Consider the following 21,840-nt stretch of genomic DNA (forward strand, 5'->3'; position numbering starts at 1 on the left):
TGAGCAATTAAATAGTCCCGAGATGGTATGTGTGATGTTGTTGGGGCCAGTAATGGTGTTGTCCGGGTGTATGTGGCAGCAAAGTTGGCATCTGGGTTTATTGCAGGCTCTGGTGCCAGTGTCCGTGTTACGTCTGGTTGTAGTATTATTGTGGGTTAGGAGTTGTTTAAGATTGGGTGGCTGTCTGTAGGCAATGAAAGGTCTTCCTCCCAGAGCTTGAGAAAGAGAACTATCATTGTCCAGGAGAGGTTGTAGATCTCTGATGATGCGTTGTACTGTTTTAACTTGGGAGCTGTATGTGATGACTAGAGGTGTTCTGTTATTTTCTTTTTTGGGTCTGTCTTGCAGCAAGTTCTCTCTGGGTATCTGTCTGGCTCTGTTGATCTGTTGTCTAACTTCATCTGCTGGGTATTTTAGTTCTAAAAAGGTTTGCTGTAGATCTCTTAGGTGAGAGTCTCTGTCTGTAGAATTGGAACAGATACGGCTGTACCGTAGTGCCTGGCTATATACAATGGACTGTTTGGTATGTTTGGGATGGTAGCTAGAGGCATGTAGATATGTTTGTCGGTCAGTTGGTTTACGGTATAAGGTGGTGTCTATGTGCCCATCCTGTATTTTTATAGTAGTGTCCAGAAAATGTATTTCTTGCATAGATTGATTCATTGTTAGGTTGATTGTGGGGTGAAAATCATTGAATTTCTGGTGGAAGGTGTCTAGGGTCTGTTGACCATGTGTCCAGATGATAAAAATATCGTCAATGTATCGCAGGTACAAGAGAGGTTTGAGTGGGTAGGAGTTTAGGAAACGTTGTTCTAAATCTGCCATGAAGATGTTGGCATACTGTGGGGCCATGCGGGTGCCCATTGCTGTGCCGCTGATCTGAAGGAACAGGTCATCACCGAATTTGAAGTTGTTGTGGGTAAGGACAAATTGGCAGAGTTTGGTGGCAAAGTCTGCTGTGGTTTTATCTGAAATGGTGTTCCTTACAGCTTGTAAACCATCGTTGTGTGGGATGTTGGTATACAGAGATTCCACATCCATAGTAGCTAGTATAGTATTGTTGGGAAGATTATTTAAAGATTGTATTTTCCTCAGAAAATCTGTGGTGTCACGTACATAGCTGGGAGCACTGATGGCATATGGTTTCAGAACAGAGTCCATATAACCGGAGACACCCACTGTAATAGTGCCAATACCTGAAATGATGGGGCGTCCTGGATTTCCTGGTTTGTGTATTTTAGGTAGAAGATAGAAAGTTCCTGGTCGAGGTTCTGTTGGTGTGTTGGTGAGGATAATTTTAATAACAACAACAACAACAATAATTTATTATTTGTACCCCGCCCATCTGGCTGGGTTTCCCCCGCCACTCTGGGCGGCTTCCAACAAAGATTAAAAATACAGTGGTGCCTCGCAAGACGAAATTAATTTGTTCCGCGAGTTTTTTCGTCTTGCAAAGCACGGTGTCGGAAAAGTTTTGGAAAAGCTTCAAAAATCACCAAAGTCTTCAAAAACCTCAAAAAAGGCTACCACACCGTGTGCTATGAGTTGCTCCTCAAAGTCAAGTCGCAACTGTATTAACGGTTTTAAGAAAAAGGAAACAAACTTGCAAGACGTTTCCGTCTTGCGAAGCAAGCCCATAGGGAAAATCGTCTTGCGAAGCAACTCAAAAAACCAAAAACCCTTTCGTCTTGCGAGTTTTCCATCTTGTGAGGCATTCGTCTTGCGAGGTACCACTGTACATCAAAATGTCACACATTAAAAACTTAGTCATTTCAGCATAGTCCACCTGCCATTCTTCTCTGGTAGGGACCTTGTGTTTTTCCATCTCTTTCCAGCAGACTATTCTTAGTTTTTTATGAGATCGGGATGCCAGACTAATGGGCCCCCATTGGCCTGACCGGCACCCAGCAACACTTATTATGTTCTTACGTCATGTTCTTATTGTGCAACCGACGCCCTCGTGTTTGGGACCCTGTGAGGCCTCTAAAATCGGCAGTTTGTCATTTCCAGACTGGTTTGGCAGGTGTGCAGGATGCGACCAGCCTTGGGAAATGGGGTGTCCCTTTTATTGTTGGTGGTGCTGGGGGTGGAGGAACTGCGAGAGAGGTTTAGGGCTGGCTCCGTCCTTGCCTGAACTGGTTCCCTGGGCATTACAAAATGGATTTGGCACTCTGCCGAGGGAATCTCTTCTCCTCCTCCTGCTCCCAGACAAAGGGCTCTCTCTTGTAGAGAACAATGCTTTGCAGGCGGAATGGGGCTGCCAGATCCCTCCTGATTAAGGATGGCCTCTTGGGAGAAACCTGGCTGCACCCCGTCTCCCAGATCCCCGGTTTTGTCCTTTACTTATTTATCTATGTTAATGGAAAAATCCGAGGCCTCCCTTGGACAAAAAACAAAGACACTGACCAGGATTACTTGGAGCAAAACAGCAGCCTGTAGGCTTGGCCTTTATTGATCTGTTGCAACAGGGTGCTCCCCTCACTTGCAGGAGAGAGAAAGGACCCAGAAAAATGGTGTGGAAGGCCTTATAAAGACTTTTGAAATTGCCACCCTGTAGATCAAGACCACCCCCCCGAAACATCATACATGCATCACAGAAGGGGTGTAACTTAAGACCACCCCTCAGATACATCACACCTATATCACAGAAAAGGCGGTCTAAAACAGAAATTTTAATATTGTTTTTTTCTCCTGTTGTTGTTTATCTCCTGTCTGGCAAATTACTTAATTGGATTTCCTGGGTAGCCTGGCCAGTCTTTTGTAATGATAAATACTTAGTTCCTAGGCCAGGTCACAGGCTCACACCCTATTCAAAACACAGACATACCCTTAAGACAGGATTTGTGAAGGAAAAGACAATGGGGAGGCTTTTCTATTTTGACCTTGCAGAGAAAAGATTTGGTCAGTTTAGGAATCAAAATGGTTCCAGGTTGGCCTTCCTGCGCTGATCTATGTACGTGCTTGGTTGGTACACTTATGAACATTACCATGTATTTAAGACCATAAAATTCCTATCACATCTATTAAATTGACGTTGTACCGGCCTTCATCCAAAGCCCTCAGGGCACTTCGCAGCACGAAATATGGAACAAAAACCACAAAGTACACAATAAAAACAAGAACAGGAACAAAACAGTAACCCTGCCTCGCCGCAAACACATTTAAAAGTTTCTTCCGTGAGGGCAAATTAGATCAGGCATGTAAATTGGTCTAAATATATTTCCTCCACGTGTTTTTGTAAACAACAGCTGCTGCCTAATTTATTTACTGTATTTTTCGCTCTATAACACGCACCCGACCATAACACGCACGTAGTTTTTAGAGGAGGAAAATCTGTAGGCATGCCACCCATAGGCATTTCCTCCATAACACGCACAGACATTTCCCCTTACTTTCTAGGAGGAAAAAAGTGAGTGTTATGGTGCAAAAAATACGGTATGTATTGCTTTTACATCCCACTTTTTCCTCCCCTCCAAAGAGCTCAAAGTGGCAGGTACGTGGGGATTCGAACCCAGCTCTCTCCCTGGTCCCAGCCCAGTGCCACGACTGGTGCAATTAGGTGGTTAGCTTTAAACTTGACTCATCTGATCACGCATCGAATAAATGTTTGCATGTTTGCGTGCTGTAATATCTCTGCAAAAGTGCCTCTAAGCAACTCCTGCTGTGTTCAATGGGACTTGCTGGCTTGCAGGTGTGTCTAGAGTTGTGGAGCTTAAACAGTGTTCAAAAATACAACATTGTAACCTTAAATATAACAATAAAAAGGATAAAATGTTCAAATGTTAATAAAGGTACCTTCTGCATACCTCAGCCAATTTAAATTACCGTATCTTTCGCTCTATAAGGCGCACCAGACCATAAGACGCACCTAGTTTTTGGAGGAGGAAAACAATAAAAAAAATATTCTGAATCTCAGAAGCCAAAACAGCAAGAGGGATCGCTGCGCAGTGAAAACAGCAATCCCTCTTGCTTTTCTGGCTTCTGGGATAGCTGCGCAGCCTGCATTCGCTCCGTAAGACGCAGACACATTTCCTCTTACTTTTTAGGAGGGAAAAAGTGAGTCTTATAGAGCAAAAAATACGGTATATCATGCCCTCTCTGAAGACCCAAATGAGACAAGAGATAAGTTAATATTCTGCATTAGGTTATTGTATTTTAATATTCTGTTGGAAGCCGCCCAGAGTGGCTGGGGAAACCCAGCCAGATGAGCGGGGTAAAAAAAATAAATTATTATTATTATTATTATTAACCATACTCCCGAGTTCAGTGGGGTTTTGTGACTTGTCCATGGATTTGAGTGGGTCTACTCTGTGGTTTAACCCACAGCGGGTGGTGCTGTGGGTTAAACCACAGAGCCTAGGACTTGCCAATCAGAAGGTTGGCGGTTTGAATCCCCGCCACGGAGTGAGCTCCCGTTGCTCGGTCCTCCTCCTGCCAACCTAGCAGTTCGAAAGCATGTCGAAGTGCAAGTAGATAAATAGGCACTGCTCCGGCGGGAAGGTAAACGGCGTTTCCGTGTGCTGCTCTGGTTCGCCAGAAGCGGCTTAGTCATGCTGGCCACATGACCCGGAAGCTCCCTCGGCCAGTAAAGCGGATGAACGCCGCAACCCCAGAGTCGGCCATAACTGGACCTAATGGTCAGGGGTCCCTTTAGCTTTACTTACTCTGAGTATGACTTTGGTGGCTATCACCCAATATTTTTTTAAAACGGAAGCTTTTGCTTTTAATTGTTTTTAGAAGAGCATATTGTTTTAATTCATTTTTTTTAAAAAATTAATTCCATTAATCCCCCCTAGTTTTTCTTCTGGCAACTGGCGATGTTATTTCTTCTGTTCTACTTCTGATGTTTGCTTGATGGCTTTAAACGCAACCAGCTAATGAAATGTGCGTGGAGTTGAGAAAAAGATGTGCCATTTGCTTAAGGTTTTTGCTTAAGGATATTGAGTGGCAGAAAATGCATGTTTGCTTTCGCATTGTCCCCTGCTGTCGGTTTACGGACAGCCCAGAGTTTTATAGAAACTTGGTCCCTGCCCTGAGGATCTTACATTGAGGCAGGAGCGAAAGGAAAGAGTTGTCAGCCGGCAGACAGCGTGGGAGTGATGATAATGGAGGATTTTGCTTCACAATTCTTAGTTCAAGGGAGTCGTAGGAAGTGGTCGACTCTCCCCAATTACTCAGATAGGAGCATACAACCACAAGAAGAGCCTGGGTCCTGGATCAGGCCAGGATCCCATCTGGTCCAGACTCCTGTTCTCACAGAGGACAACCTTTATGGGAAACTCACTCTTTCCACCAACTTGAATTCAGAAGCATCGCTGCCTCCGGGACAGACCAAATATTTAAAGTTTTTACAAATATTATGCCTGAATGTATCCTTTCGACTTGACAGCTCAGGGAAGATACCTACCTTTATGAATTCGAAGAAAATCCATACTTTAACCGACTCTCCTCATTCCAATGCCATTTTAACCCACGAGACTAGGGCCCTGCAGGACTTGATCTCCTTCCGCAGGGCCTGTAAGACAGAGCTATTCCGCCTGGCATTCAATTTGAATTAGCCTGATCCTCTACAGTCATATCGCGGGTTACAGACGTTTCAGGTTGCGATTTTTTGGCTTGCAGATTGCCAAAACCCAAAAGTACTGAAACGGGAACTGGCATCGGAGTTGACTTACCATATTTTTTGCTCCATAAGGTAAAGGTACCCCTGACCATTAGGTCCAGTCGTGGCTGACTCTGGGGTTGCCGCACTCATCTCGCTTTACTGGCCGAGGGAGCTGGCATACAGCTTCCGGGTCATGTGGCCAGCAGGACTAAGCCGCTTCTGGGGAACCAGAGCAGCGCACGGAAACTCCGTTTACCTTCCCGCTGGAGTGGTACCTATTCATCTACTTGCACTTGACATGCTTTTGAACTGCTAGGTTGGCAGGAGCAGGGTCCGAGCAACGGGAGCTCACCCCGTGGTGGAGATTTGAACCGCCAACCTTCTGATTGGCAAGTCCTAGGCTCTGTGGTTTAACCCACAGCGCCACCTGCGTCCCTTTTTTGCTCCATAAGACACACTTTTTTCTTCCTAAAAAGTAAGGGGAAATGTCTGTGCGTCTTATGGAGCGAATGCATGGTCCCTGGAGCCGAATTGCCCAGGGGCAAAAAGCAGATGGTGTGGTTTTTTAAAAAAAAAAAAAGAGGAAAGGGGGTGTTGAAACAAAGCCGCTGATTGGCAAGTGATCGGGAGGGAGATAAGGGACTCTAGAGATAAAGGAGGCTGCCTGGGAGGGGGAAGGTAAAAGCCCATGGATCCTCAAGATCATTTCATTGGCTCATCCCAAATTCACCATCAGATCACATAGCTTTCCCATGGCTACAGCCTGCACCAAAAAAACCATGCACCCACTGTTGTGTGGGGCCGCAATGGCGAAAAAACAAAGCACAGATCCACATGGATCCTCAGGATTTTTGCATTTGGTCACCCCAAACTCACCGTCAAATCACGTCTGTGGCCACAGCATGAACCACAAAAATCATGCACCCACTGTTTTGTTCGGAATATTTTTTTTTCTTGTTTCCCACCTCTAAAAACTAGGTGCGTCTTATGGAGCGAAAAATACGGTATAAGCGGGTGACTGGCAAGGCTGGCTTCTCAGTTTGCTGCAAAGCATCCCTGGGAAGAGAGGGGTGGAGAGTGCCGGTGGGACAGGGGGTGGTGTGGGGGGTGGGAAAGCTGGGATGCTCTGCTAGCAAGTTCCCCGTGTCCACAAACCAACCATGGAGCTGCTCCATCTTCCTAGGTCCCTGCGACGCTTGGGGTGCTGGTGGCCGACAGGATCGGGACCCCGATTGGCAGCTGGCATTATGGCGAGCGAAGACATCACCAGTGCCCAGGATCTCTTGGACCTCAGCTTCAAGTGTGAGTCAGGGGAGCTCACCAGCAGGTTTCCAGGTTGCCTTGGGGAAGAAATTACCCTAGAACAGATTATTCAGCTGTTGTCTTGTGAGCAGGGAATTGCAGCTCTGCCAGAGGAATTGGGGGGGTGTCTCCTAACACCCCTCAGCGCCCTTAAGAAACTATAACTCCCAGGATTCTTTGAGGGAAGCCAAGTGGTATCATGCAGCAACAATCCCCCCCAGAGTTGTAAACTGTCAATCCCACTTCCCTAGGAACTCTGGGAACAGCAGCGTGGCGGGCATATGCACCTCCCTCAACGAACTACAACTCCCAGGATTCGGGGGGTGCGGTGGGGAGAAGCCATGGCCGTTTAAAGTGCTACCAGAGTGCTTTAAATGTATAGCATGAATGGGGTTCTAGAAGGGACCAAGGGTCTGGCTCAGTACATTCCTAACCCGCTGTTGGCGAAAACGATTAGGATAAAAGTTTGGTACCGTATTTTTCGCTTTATAGGACGCACTTTCCCCCCTCCAAAAATTAAGGGGAAATGTGTGTGCGTCCTATGGAGCGAATGCAGGCTCCTTGGCTTCAGTGATAGCAACGCAAAGCCTCCAAAGCGCAGAGGGAGCGCTCCCTCTGTGCTCCAGAGGCTTCGCGTTGCTTTTGCTGAAGCCTGGAGAGCGAGAGGGGTCAGTGCGCACCGACCCCTCTCACTCTCCAGGCTTCAGGGATAGCCGCCTGACGCCTTCGGAGCGCAGCGCGAGTTCCCGCTGCATTCCGGAGGTTTCAGGTTCCTTTTGCTGAAGCCAGGAGAGTCAGCGGGAACTGCGCTGCGCTCTGAAGGCTTCAGGGATCTTTGAGGCTGGCAGTGGGGGAAAGCAGCTCTTCCCCCCACCGCCAGCCCCACAAGCTCGGGGAGCGCTGAGCAGAGAGGGGGAGATTTTTTTTCCTTGTTCTCCCCCTCTAAAACAAGGTGCGTCCTATGGTCGGGTGCGTCCTATAGAGCGAAAAATACGCTAAATAATGCAAACAAATAATGTTAAACAAATAAGGCCGGAAGCAGCTGGGTCTGCCTTTGATCCCCTATATTTTTTGTGTCCCTGGTTTGGCTGCTATGCTTTGGAACATTTCAGAATGAGACGAAGAGAGCAGGGTTTGGCTGTTTTCTCTGACCGAAGTGCGAGGGTGGGGGGCACTGTCCTGAGCCTTTGAAAAGCGTCTCTGGCTCCCAAGCGTGTTACGTGAGCGGTTGCAAACTGGGCCTTTCCATGGGGCGATTATGCAATCTGCCTCTGGGGCTACTGCGGGCTTTGCTGAGCCCGCCCCAGGAATGTCAAAAGAGGCTGCAGGCCAAAGACTTTGCGTTGCTCATCTCCGCTTTGAAATGCCCAACTAACTTCAAAGGGAGAAAACGACCGGATAGTAATAATAATAATAATCGTAATAAACACTCCCCAATGCGTATGTTACTTTGCAAAGTAGCAGAGGAGAGTGTCCTGCTCTCCCCCCCCCGGGGTCTTTTGCAACCTAAGAATTGACACGGGAAGCAGGCGGTAAACAAGGAGATTCCTTAATCTGTCCTGGTTGCCCAAATCGAGAAACAAACACTAGATCTCCACTCAAGCAAACAGGAATGCCAGAGAGGGAGAGAGGAACAGAAGACACTGCTGTTCTGCTCCAATTAGCTCAGTATGGGCAATTCTTTTGTCAACAGGGACAAATGTCAGGTTCTGCTTAGGCAGGAAGAACCAGACGCACAGATTTAGGATGGGGACGCCTGACGCGACAGCAATACATGTGAAAAGGATCTAGGGGTCTTATTGGACCACAAGCTAAACATCTGAAGCAGTGTCTCCACCCCCGTCGTTCTGCCTGGACACTGAGGTCCAGCTCCGAGGGCCTTCTGGCGGTTCCCTCCCTGCGAGAAGCCAAGTTACAGGGAACCAGGCAGAGGGCCTTCTCGGTGGTGGCACCCACCCTGTAGAACGCCCTCACACCAGATGTCAAAGAGAAAAACAACTTACCAAACTTTTAGAAGACTTTTAGAAGGCAGCCCTGTTTAGGGAAGCTTTTATTTTTATTTTTGTTTTAATTTTTTAAAAATAACGTTATTAAATAAATAAATAAAAATAATACAAGACATCTGAAGGCAGCCCTGTTTAGGGAAGCTTTTAATGTTTGATGCATTACTGTATTTTAATATTTTGTTGGAAGCCGCCCAGAGTGGCTGGGGAAGCCCAGCCAGATGGACTGGGTATAAATAATAAATTTCCTTCAGAATGGAGAGTTTTGATCTTCTTGCAGTCCATGGGACTCTCCAGAGTCTCCTCCAGCATCATAATTCAAAAGCATCCATTCTCCGGCGATCAGCCTTCTTTATGGTCCAGCTCTCACTTCCATACATCACTACTGGGAAAACCATAGGTGATGTTTTAATGTATTTTTAATCTTTTGTTGGAAGCCGCCCTGACTGGCTGGGGAAACCTAGCTAGATGGGCAAGGTATAAATAATAAATTTATTATTATTATTATGAGTCAACAGTGTGATGCAGCAGCAAGAAAAGCTAATGCTATTCTAGGCTGCATCAACAGAAGTCCAGTGTCCAGGGATAGTCCCACTCTATTCTGCCTTGGTCAGGCCACACCTGGAATACTGTGTCCAGTTCTGGGCACCACAATTTATGGTAAGAAGAATATCGACAAGTCAGGAAACCCCAAGCAGGCACAAGAGGAGCCCTCTGCCTTGCTTTCTGGGCAAAATCGTCTCTGCACGCTAGGGATGCTCGCAGCAAATCTCACACAAACTCGGACGGCTGCACAGGATCTCACAAAAGCATCCCAAAGCTGGTGCACTGAGCAAGCCTTGCCTCTCCAAGCGAGGCAGAGAGTGTCAAAACTCTTTCTGCGCCAGCAAACCTGAAGCAGACCTGTTGCAAAAAGAGCTTTTGAGCTCTCTGCCTTGCTCAGATGCAACTTGCACAGTTTCAGCCCCCTGCTACCACGTATGGTTGGAACCGCGCAAGTTAAAAGAGTGTAAGGTTATTATTATTATTTTTAAAATTTATATACAACCCTTTTCCACAAGATCTCAGGGAGGTTCGCAGGATAAAAAATATATAAAGCAACAAAACAATACCCCCCAGAAACACATTGAAAAGGCAGTAGAATGTTAGCCTTATAAAACCCAAAAATACTAAATAACATACTTAAAAGGTAAAGGGACCCCTGACCATTAGGTCCAGTCGCGGATGACTCTGGGGTTGTGGCGCTCATCTCGCTTTACTGGCCAAGGGAGCCGGTGTACAGCTTCCGGGTCATGTGGCCAGGATGACTAAGCCACTTCTGGCGAACCAGAGCAGCGCACGGAAACGCCGCTTGCCTTCCTGCCGGAGTGGTACCTATTTATCTGCTTGCACTTTGAGGTGCTTTCGAACTGCTAAGTTGGCAGGAGCAGGGACCGAGCAACGGGAGCTCACCCCGTGGCGGGGATTCGAACCGCCGACCTTCTGATCGGCAAGTCCTAGGCTCTGTGGTTTAACCCACAGCGCGAACAATTTAAAAATACAAAAGTGTGTGTGTAAGCCACTTTGCTCAGGCTCTGCCGTGAAAAGTGACTCAGAAATGTTTTTAAAACACACACACACATTCAATATTGCATCGCCTGCTGGCGTGTGTTGCTCTATGGGAGCAAACACCTGCCCTTTTTAATTTTAATTTTCTTCACTTGGCAACTGGCCCAGCATTTCATAGCCGCGAGCAAAGCGGGGCTCTTTGCCAGGACGTCCTGGGCTTGTCTTGACATTCCTGCGGCATTTTCGGCAGAACCCTTTGTAGCCCGCTGAGCCTGCCCAGGAGGCAGGTGGCGTAATGACCCTGTGGCAAACGGGTGAGGAAACAAGGAGGGCTGGGCCCGCACTGCAGGGCCGGCGTGCTTTTGTGAGCGGGCGCCAGGCTTGATCCTGCTACATGGGCCTCCCTTCCCTGGTCCTAGAGGGCTTTCCGGGGAAAATGGGTGGCACCTGCTAGGAATTTTGCAGCCTGGTGGCTGAGGAGTGTTTCTGTGTGTATCTGCTTGGATCTCATATGCTACAGCACCGTAAAGTGCCAAGCCCCCTCTGGCAGCTAAAAAAACATTGGAGAGAAATCTGGTTCCCCCAGATCCTTAGCAGAACTATTTATTGGTTTATTACATTGGCATCCCACCTTCCAGCTCAAAAGTGGTGCACACAGCTCCCTCCCTTCCCTTTTCATCCTCACACAACAACCCTGCGAGGGAGGTGAGGCTGAGGGAGGCAGCGACTGGCCCAAGGGGACAACCAGTGCGCTTTATGCAAATGAGTGGGAATTCGAACCCAGGCCTCTTCCATACCCTAGTTCGGTAATCCAGATCCATTTAAACAGATCCTGGTAGGCTGTCAAGTGGGTCGCGGGTGGCGCTGTGGGTTAAACCACAGAGCCTAGGGCTTGGCGGTTCGGATCCCCGCGATAGGGTGAGCTCCCGTTGCTCGGTCCCTGCTCCTGCCAACCTAGCAGTTCGAAAGCACGTCAAAGTGCAAGTAGATAAATAGGTACCACTCCGGCGGGAAGGTAAATGCCGGAAGGTAAATGCCGGCGGCTTAGTCCTGCTGGCCACATGACCCGGAAGCTGTATGCCGGCTCCCTCGGCCAGTAAAGCGAGATGAGCGCTGCAACCCCAGAGTCGGCCACGACTGGACCTAATGGTCAGGGGTCCCTTTACCTTTACCTAGGCTGTCCAGTATTTTGTTATCACGTTTTCTGTTTGTTCCACCCACATGTCAGGGCCAAAATTCTTGCGAAAAAGGGGAATATGGTAGATCGTAGAATCATATAATTATATAATAATTTATTATTTATTATTTATACCTCACCCATCTGGCTGAGTTTCCCCAGCCACTCTGGGCGGCTCCCAATCGAGTGTTAAAAACAATACAGCATTAAATATTTAAAATTTCCCTAAACAGGGCTGCCTTCAGATGTCTTTTAAAAATAAGATAGCTGCTTATTTCCCTGACATCTGAAGGGAGGGCGTTCCACAGGGCGGGTGCCACTACCGAGAAGTCCCTCTGCCTGGTTCCCTGTAATCTCACTTCTCGTAATAAGGGAACCGCCAGAAGGCCCTCGGAGCTGGACCTCAGTGTCCAGGCTGAACGATGGGGGTGGAGACACTCCTTCAGTTATACAGAACCGAGGCAGAGGAACAGACTGGGAGCCAATGCAGATCTCTCAGGACTGGAGTTATGTGGTCTCGGCGGCCTCTCCCAGTCTAGCTGCCGCATTCTGGATTAATTGCAGTTTCTGGATCACCTTCAAAGGTAGCCCCACGTAGAGCGCATTGCAGTAGTCCAAGCGGGAGATAACCAGAGCATGCACCACTCTGGTGAGAAAGTCTGTGGGCAGGGAGGGTCTCATCCTGTGTACAGATGGAGCTGGTAGACAGCCGCCCTGGACACAGAACTGACCTGCGCCTCCATGGACAGCCGTGAGTCTAAAATGACTCCCAGGGTGCACACCTGGTCCTTCAGGGACACAGTTACCCCATTCATGGCCAGGGAGTCCTCCACACCTGCCCGCCTCCTGTCCCCCCATAACAGTACTTCTGTCTTGTCAGGATTCAACCACAATCACTTAGCCGCCATCCATCCTCCAACCGCCCCCAGACACTCACACAGGACCTTCACCGCCTTCACTGGTTCTGATTTGAAAGAGAGGTAGAGCTGGGTATCATCCGCATAGAATTGTAAGAGCCCACAAGGGTTATCTAGTGCAACCCCTTGCAATGTAGGAATATTTTGCCCTGCGTAGGACTCGAACCCACGACCCGGAGTCTCATGCTCTATCAATTGGTGCTCTCCTTCCTGGGGCAGGAGCAGAGAGTGTTTGGAGGGGCCTTGGGGCCACATTCGCTTCTGGGGGCCGCATGTGAATAGTAGGCGGGGCCAAATGGACAAAAGCAACACCTGTGGATTTTCTGCCTTGCCCAGTAGGCTAGGCTCTCTACATGCAGACATCATCTCAGAAGGGCTGGCTGGGGTGGGGGGGAGGGCGGCGGCTAAGGAGAGGTCCAAGGGCCAGTCAGAGAGCTGCGTTTTGCCCTTGAGGGTGAGCGGCATCTTAGACCACCGCTAGCCCTGCTCTGAACATCTCTGGTTCCAGGCATCCTTCGTGAACAAAGTGTCTTGGTTCCTTCGCTTTAAAAATGGTAGAGTTTTAGAGTCGGGGGGGGGCACCCCAGAGGTCATCTAGCCCAACCCGCTTCCCAGGCAGAGACCTGCCTCTCCTCTCCCTCTCTCACCCTCCTCTCTCACATTCCCCACCACAGCTCTGGCCTCGAAGCACATGGACCTGAAGCAGTTGGAACTGGACACGGCGGTGGCCAAAGTGGACGAGCTCTCCAAGCAACTGGAGTCCCTCTGGACAGAGAACCCAGCCCAGCCTCTTGGGCAGCTTAAGGTGCGGAGGCAGCAACGGAGCCTTGGGGGGGGGGCGGTCCTGGAACTGGCATCCATCCAATAAACATTAAATGATCCCCAGGGCTAGCTGGCTAAATTAGTCCTACTTGGGCCAGTGAGGAGACCAGGGGAGAATTAGCTGTGGGGTCTCAGAGCGGGTAATCTTCATAAAAATGGGAGAAGGAAGGAAGGAGGGGAATAAAAGATCAGGTTAAGTTCAAACTGAAAGCCAGGCGGAATAGCTCTGTTTTACAGGCCCTGCAGAAGGAAGTTAAATCCTGCAGGGCCCTGGTCTCCTGGGACAGAGCATTCCACCAGGTCGGAGCCATCACTGAGAAGGCCCTGGCCCTGGTGGAGGATAGTCTGACTTCCTTAGGGCCTGGGACCTCCAAACTATGATTATTCATGGACCTTAAGGTCCTCTGCAAAGCCGAGTGATAGATTGTGACTGCATGATAGAATTAATGCATTGAAAGAATTCTTGCTTGCCAACCAGGTCCCGCAACCCTGGCCTGTGGCTGCCAGCTCTTATTTTGCCAGGCCTGGCGGGGGGGGTCATTGTGGAGTCACCCCCCAATCTCCTTTCTCTGTTCCTGGCAGGCTATGGAGAGATTCAGCACCAGCCCATCCCACGAGTTGCTGGGCAGGATGAGTCCCATCGCCCCCTCCCCGCTGCCCCTCTTCCCCCGCAAGAGCCTGTCGACGGAAACCACGGAGAGCGCCCACTACTCCTTTGGCGAAGCGGCGCCGGGATTCGCACACAGCTCCACCTACGGCTCGCCGTCCCCCAGCCAGCTCCTCGCACCCAGATCCCCGCTGGGCCGCCCCACCTCTCCGCGGCCGTCCCTCTTCCTCCAGCCAGAGGTGGACCGGGCACTGCCGCCCCCCAGGCCCAAGGTGCTGCCTGTACCCTATGAGACAGCGCCCAGCCCCACGGCCTCTCCCCGCTCCCTCCGGCCCAGCCTCTCCCTAGAGCGCCAGTATGACTACAAGACCTATGGCGGGACGCTGGGCCGAGCCAGCTCCCCACGGATGCCCACGGAAGGAGCTGCGCCCCAGTCCTTCTTCCCGGACCGGGTGCCGTCGCCACGGCCGCCTCTGCCGCCACCGTATGAGAGCCATAGCCTTTACCCGTCGCCACCCAGCACTTTTGCACCTTTTCGGTCTCAAGGTAAAGGTCGGGCGAGGACAGGGGGTGTTTGGTGTGGGGGCACTTTTGAGGCAGGGTGGGGCTGCTAGCCTTTGGGTCATGAGCCCATCAGTTTCGTCAAGTTGATGAAACAGAATTACAGTGGTACCTCGGGTTACATACGCTTCAGGTTACATATGCTTCTGGTTACAGACTCTGCTAACCCAGAAATAGTGCTTCAGGTTAAGAACTTTGCTTCAGGATGAGAACAGAAATCGGGCTCCGGCGGTGCAGCGGCAGCAGGAGGCCCCATTAGCTAAAGTGGTGCTTCATGTTAAGGACAGTTTCAGGTTAAGAACGGACCTCCGGAACAAATTAAGTACTTAACCCGAGGTACCACTGTAATTGGATTTTGGATAATTGTGTAATTTGAATTCTGTTGTGTTATCAGCCTTGGTGGGTCATGAAATTGCTTTCTGAATGTGGCTTCTTTATATTATAGGGTAGGTTCTGTGAACCGCCCTGAGACCTCTGGGTATAGGGCAGTATATAGATGATGATGATATTATTATTATTATTATTATTATTATTATTATTATTATTATTATTATTTTATTTATACCCTGCCCATCTGGCTGGGTTTCCCCAGCCACTCTGGGCGGCTTCCAACAGAATATTAAAATACAATAATCTATTAAACATTAAAAGCTTCCCTAAACAGGGCTGCCTTCAGATGTCTTCTAAAAATCTGGTAGTTGTTGTTCTCTTTGACATCTGGTGGGAGGGCGTTCCACAGGGCGGGGGCCACCACCGAGAAGGCCCTCTGCCTGGTTCCCTGTAACTTGGCTTCTCGCAGGGAGGGAGCTGCCAGAAGGTCCTCAGCGCTGGACCTCCGTGTCCGGGCAGAACGATGGGGGTGGAGACGCTCCTTCAGGTATAATAGTAATAATAATAATAATAATAATAATAATAATAATAATAATAATAATAATAGGGGGCACTGGGGATGAGCTCAAGGAGGCAATGGCTTGAACAGCTTTGGGATCAGCTGGGCTGGAAGGTCAGGAAAGACGGGGTGAGCCAGAGGTTCTGGGCCAAGGGATGGCAACGGCGTATCCCCATAGAAAGGTCCTCTGGTGGATCTCTGAAGATCTCCCTCTCTGCAGATGACCTTGTGATCCGGAGGAGGGTGCAGAAAGGGTGGAACGAATCCGACCTGGACGTGGCGTATGAGAAGAAGGCGACCCACCCAGTTGGTTATGAGCGTAAGTGTTGGCCGGGGTCTCTGGAGGGCGGAGAGGAAGAGTCGTCTTGATGCTGCAGTCGGCGGGCAGGCGGGTGCAAAGTGGGGGGGCATGGAATGGGCTTCACCCCGGGGCTTCATAGTGGGGCAGCCAGGCTGCTGGGGCATCCGCAGGGCCGGATTAAGATCTTTAGAGACCCCCCATATATATCTAATTGAAAATATAGGCAATAATAAACTGTCAAATGAAATTTTAATTTTTGAGATTCAATAAAACTTACAGTAGGGATGCGGGTGGCGCTGTGGGTTAAACCACAGAGCCTGGGACATGCCGATCTGAAGGCTGGCGGTTCGAATCCCTGCGAAGGGGTGAGCTCCCGTTGCTCGGTCCCTGCTCCTGCCAACCTAGCAGTTCGAAAGCACGTCAAAGTGCAAGTAGATAAATAGGTCCCGCTCCGGCGGGAAGGTAAACTGCATTTCTGTGCACTGCTCTGGTTCGCCAGAAGCGGCTTAGTCATGCTGGCCACATGACACGGAAAAACTGTCTGCAGACAAACGCCGGCTCCCTCAGCCACTAAAGTGAGATGAGCACTGCAACCCCAGAGTTGGCCACGACTGGACCTAATGGTCAGGGGTCCCTTTACCTTTATCTACAGTAAGGTGGAAAACAATGCCTAGGACCCTCGTACCTACGGGACCGCCTCTCCTGGTATGTCCCACGGAGGACCTTAAGGTCCACAAATAACAACATTTTGGAGGTCCCAAGTCGCAAGGTGGTTAGATTGGCCTCAATTAGGGCCAGGGCCTTTTCAGTACTGGCCCCGACTTGGTGGAACGCTCTGTCACAAGAGACTAGGGCCCTGCGGGACTTGACATCTTTCCGCAGGGCCTGCAAGACGGAGCTGTTCCGCCTGGCCTTTGGTTTGGACTCAGTCTGACCCTTATATTTCTCTCCCCTTATGTTTTTGATCTATCGGCTATTATTAAAATGAGGCTGCATTTTAAATTGTATTTTTAACCTGTATTTTAAATTGTGTGCTCCTCCCCCCAATTATGTTTTTATTGTAATTTTACTGGTGTTAGCCGCCCTGAGCCCGGCTCTGGCTGGGGGGGGGCGGGGTATAAATAAAAATGTATTATTATTATTATTATTATTATTATTATTAATTATTATTATTACTTCCACTTTCTTTACATTTGAAAAAAAACATTTCTCCTACTTTTTCTCATTGCAAAGTCTTTTGGTCAGATCCTCAAAACCAATCTCGCATGACACATCTCCTCCTATACTTGCCGTGTCGCATTAGTTGTTTTGCTGGGATTTCTAATAGACTTCAGCTGAGAAAAGGAATGCTCAGCTGAGCCATTTCTGACCATTAACGGTAAAAAATCTGGCAATGGGGAATTTCTGTGGTTGCCCCCCCCTTTCCTCGATGCCCTAAGTAAGTTCTTATTTTGCTTAATGGTTTATCCAGCACTGAGCATCCCGTCCCTAATCAGTCTCTCTTTCTCCACCCCCCGTCCAGGAGGAGACGCCCACATGGGGCTCCGCCAGAGCCCGGCAGGCGTCCCGCTGTCTCCTTGGAGGGAATCGAGTTTAGACGGGGGCATTGGGCCAAGCAAGGTAAGTTTGGGCCTGCGTGGCTCCCCTTTGGGTCTGTGCCATAGCTGTCAACTTGCAGATTTGAAAATAAGGGACCAGCAGCTTCGAAAATAAGGGATCAGCAGCCAAAATAAGGGATTTTCCAAGCACAGGTATGTTCGACTTCTGAGCCCCTCCGAGCCAAAGGCAGAAAGCCCAGCCAGCAGCCAAATGAAGCCTCAAGCGGTGGTTCCACTGGAACACTGGAAACACTGGCCTGCGAGCGCTCCAGTTGGAGAACAGCCTTTGCCAAAGGTGTCCTGGGCTTTGAAGACACTCGAACTCAGGACGCAAGGGAGAAATGTGCTAAGAGGAAGGCATGCTGGGCAAATCCACACCGTGATCAACTCCCTCCTGGAATCCAATGTCCCCACTGTGGAAGGACGTGTGGATCCACAATTGGCCTCCACAGTCACTTGCGGACTCATTGTTAAAACCGTGTTTATGGAAGACAATCTTACTGGGCTACGAGGGATCGCCAAATAAGACATAGCCCAGCAGGGTTAGGGAGTAGAAGCAGGTGCCAGGGTGGGTAAACAAGGAACTTCTGGCTGGAGAAGTGCAATGCTATAGACGGATTCTGAAGAACCAAGATCTATGGCGTGTTCAAATGGCATAGCTGTCAACTTACAGAGTTGAAAATAAGGGACCAGCAGCCTCGAAAATAAGGGATCAGCAGCCAAAATAAGGGATTTTCCAAGCACAGGTATGTTCAACTTCTGAGCCCCTCCCAGCCAAAGGCAGAAAGCCCAGCCAGCAGCCAAACGAAGCCTCAAGCGGTGGTTCCCACAGCGCAGCAACCCGGCAAAGGGGATGCGGCAAGGAAAACCACCGTCACCTCTCCGCTGGGAAGCGCTGAGCAAAGGCGAGTCCCCAAGCAACGCGGCCGATTTGATTGGCACAAGGCATGCAAGCTCCACCCCCCCAGTCATTCTCAGACTCCTTATTGGGTGAGCAGCGCAGCCAAGCAACACAGCTGGAGCCGCCCTCCTCCCTGGCCGGCAGGGAGGGAGGGAGGGAGAGGAGCTGCTTCCTTTGAAACCCGGGAAATTTAAGGGACATCATCAATAAGGGACAGCAGCGGGACACGGCGCTGGGATAAGGGACTTTCCCACCAAATAAGGGACGGTTGACAGCTATGGTCTGTGGGGTTTACTCATTTCACGTATATCCCACCTTTTTTCCCTTTCTTGTTCTCCTCCTCATTTAAATCTCCACGACAACCTTGCGAGGTAGGTTAGGCTGGCCCAAGGTCACCCAGGGAGCTTCATGGCTGAGCGGAAATTCGAACCCCGGTCTCTCCCAGGTCCTAGTCCTGCGCTCTAACCACTACACAACACTAACTCTCAAGGAAGACTTTGCAGGGGAGGGCGCTCATTGGGAACCCTGCAACTAATGGCAGGTTGAAATCTCGGGCGATGGTGACAAATTAAAGTAAGGGGAGGGGATATGGATTTGTCACCTCAGGGGCGAAAACTGTAATAGCTAGATCTTTTGTCCAAATCCCGCTTGCAGGTTTCCCATAATAGGCATGTGGTTGGCCACTGTGAGAACAGGAGGCTGGACTAGATTATGTTTTTATGGAAGTCCGTGCTCAGTAGAGCGTTGTGAAAATAAGTGTGTATAAGATTATGGAACTTCATTATATTTTTTTGTTTTTTTTTTAAAAGAAAAATCAATTAAAAAGCATTTTTAAAAAAATAGATTACCGTATTTTTCGCCCTATAGGACACACTTTCCCCCCTCCAAAAATGAAGGGGAAATGTGTGTATGCGTCCTATGGGGCGAATGCAGGCTTTCGCTGAAGCCTGGAGAGCGAGAGGGGTCGGTGCGCACCGACCTCTCTCGCTCTCCAGGCTTCAGGAAACTATCCGCAAGCCGTGGGAGCCCGGCGCGACTTCCCGCTGGGCTCCCAAGGCTTGCGGACAGCAGCCTGCAGCCCGAAACCCGGGGAGCGCAGCGAAGCATGCCCTGGGCTTCGGGCAGATATCTGCAAGCCTGGAGAGCCCGACGGGAATTCCCGACGGGCTCCCAAGGCTTCTGCATAGCAGCCTGTTCCGCCCCAGCCCGGCAAGTTCCGGGAGCGATGGCGAGGTTGCTCTTTGGGGCTTGGGGGGGGGGAATAATCCCCCTTTATTCCCCCCCCAAATAAGTGTGCCCTATGGGACGCGGGTGGCGCTGTGGGTAAAAGCCTCAGCGCCTAGGGCTTGCCGATCGAAAGGTCGGTGGTTCGAATCCCCGCGGCGGGGTGCGCTCCCGTCGTTTGGTCCCAGCGCCTGCCAACCTAGCAGTTCGAAAGCACCCCCGGGTGCAAGTAGATAAATAGGTACCGCTTACTAGCGGGAAGGTAAACGGCGTTTCCGTGTGCGGCTCTGGCTCGCCAGAGCAGTGATGTCACGCTGCCCACGTGACCCGGAAGTGTCTCCGGACAGCGCTGGCCCCTGGCCTCTTGAGTGAGATGGGTGCACAACCCTAGAGTCTGTCAAGACTGGCCCGTACGGGCAGGGGTACCTTTACCTTTACCTTATGGGCCGGTGCGCCCTATAGGGCAAAAAATACGGTATGTTTTTATGGAACCTCCAGGTCCAGGGGCAGTCTATCTAGGTTCCTAGTTTGTTAGGGCCACTTCAAAAACAGGGCCATGGGATGTCTCACCTCTCTTTGCTTCCTCTCCCCTAGGAGGAGCATTATGGGATGCACAGCGCCACCTTGCCCAGGAATTACAAGGTCTCCCCGCTCGCCAGCGAGCGCCGCCCGGACACCTCCTTCCGCCGCTCCCTCCCCAGCAACCCGACGGGAACCCTGCCCCGCAACTGGCAGCCCATCTCCCGCATCCCCATGCCGCCCCCCAACCCGCAGGGCAGCCTCCCCAAGCGCCACAAACCCCTGCCGCTCTCCATGATCTTCCGGCTGCAGAACGCCTTCTGGGAGTACGGGGCAGCTGGGCAGAAGTTCCCCCTTCCCCAGGGGCCCCCGGGCTCCTCGCTTTTCCTCCGCTCCCTCCACAAGCAGCTGATGCAACCCACTCTGCCCCAGAGCCAGCACCACCTGCGCATGGCCTCGCTCGGGAGCGAAGGTAAGCGTCACGCGGCAGCGAAAGAGGCTAATACTATTCTTGGCTGCATCAACTCTCTTCTGCCTCTGTCTTCTGCCTTAGTCAGTCCATACCTGAAATGCTGTGTCCAATTCAGAGCATCACAATTTAGCAAGGATGTTGACAAGCTGGGAAGTGGGTAGAGGAGGGGAACCAAGATGATCAAGGGTCTGGAAGCCAAGCCTGATGAGGAGCAGTTGAAGGAGTTGGGTCTGTTTAGCCTGGGAAAGAGGAGACTTGAGAAGGGATAGGATAGCCATCTTCACATATCTGAAGGGCTGCCCCATGGAGGATGGAGAAAGCTCGCTTTCCCCTGCTCCAGAGAGGAGGACCCGAACCAATGAATTGATGTTACAGTGGAACCTCAGTTTTCGAACGTAATCCGTTCCAGAAGACCGTTGGACTTCCAAAATGTTCAAAAAACCGAAAAATGAAAGTGGAAGCCTCAGTACAATAGGGAAACTCAAAACTGAAGTTGTGCGGAAGCTGTTGGGCTTCCGAGTATCGTTCGAAAACCGAAGCAGTTACTTCCGGGTTTTCGGCGTTCAGGTTCCGAAACATTCGTCAACAGAGATGTTCGAGAACCAAGGTTCCACTATACAGTGGTACCTCTGGTTGCGAACGGGATCCGTTCCAGAGGCCTGTTCGCAACCTGAACAGAATGCAACCCGCATCTGCGCATGCGTAGGTCGCGATTCGCCGCTTCTGCGCATGTGCATGACATCATTTTGAGCATCTGCGCATGCGCAAGCAGCGAAACCTGGAAGTAACCCGTTCCGTTACTTCCGGGTCACTGCGGGACGCAACCTGAGAACGCTCAACCTAAAGCAAACATAACACATTGGTGCTGACCTTTAAAGCCCTAAATGGCCTCGGCCCAGTATATCTGAAGGAGCGTTTCCACCCCCATCGTTCTGCCCGGACACTGAAGTCCAGCGCCAAGGGCCCTCTGGCGGTTCCCTCATTGCGAGAAGCCAAGTTACTGGGAACCAGGCAGAGGGCCTTCTCAGTGGTGGCGCCCTCTCTGTGGAACGCCCTCCCACCAGATGTCAAAGAGAACAACAACTACCAAACTTTTAGAAGACATCTGAAGGCAGCCCTGTTTAGGCAAGCTTTTAATGTTTAACAGACCACTGTATTTTAATACTTTGTTGGAAGCCGCCCAGAGTGATTGGGGAAGCCCAGCCGGATGGGCGGGGTATAAATAATAAATTATTAGTATTATTATGAGGTAGGACTGTATAAGAAAGGAGATTCTGACTAAAGATCAGGAATAACCTTCTGAATGGAAGAGCTGTTTGGCAGTAGAACAGCCTCCCTTGGGAGCTTGTGGACTCTCCTTCCTTGGAGATTTTAAAGCAGAGATCAGATGGCCA

General features: G+C 50.2%; 1 protein-coding gene across 6 annotated transcripts in view; it reads left to right on the forward strand.

Annotated features, from left to right (window-relative positions):
* PPP1R13L (protein phosphatase 1 regulatory subunit 13 like) overlaps positions 1-21,840 on the forward strand; it is a 52,078-nt gene that overhangs the window by 15,485 nt on the left and 14,753 nt on the right. For 3 of the 6 annotated variants that reach the window (XM_053401736.1, XM_053401734.1, XM_053401735.1), the window contains 6 exons: positions 6,789-6,907; positions 13,227-13,357; positions 13,957-14,527; positions 15,652-15,750; positions 17,255-17,352; positions 20,050-20,446. In XM_053401736.1, the coding sequence (XP_053257711.1) occupies positions 6,853-6,907; positions 13,227-13,357; positions 13,957-14,527; positions 15,652-15,750; positions 17,255-17,352; positions 20,050-20,446 (1,351 nt within the window). In that variant the 5' untranslated portion in view covers positions 6,789-6,852. Of the gene's footprint in view, positions 1-6,788; positions 6,908-8,391; positions 8,576-13,226; positions 13,358-13,956; positions 14,528-15,651; positions 15,751-17,254; positions 17,353-20,049; positions 20,447-21,840 lie in introns of those variants that run through there. The other 3 variants (XM_053401737.1, XM_053401731.1, XM_053401732.1) reach the window with 3 other exon arrangements.

Source organism: Podarcis raffonei, chromosome 8 (assembly GCF_027172205.1).
Source record: "Podarcis raffonei isolate rPodRaf1 chromosome 8, rPodRaf1.pri, whole genome shotgun sequence".
NCBI lineage: Eukaryota > Metazoa > Chordata > Lepidosauria > Squamata > Lacertidae > Podarcis > Podarcis raffonei.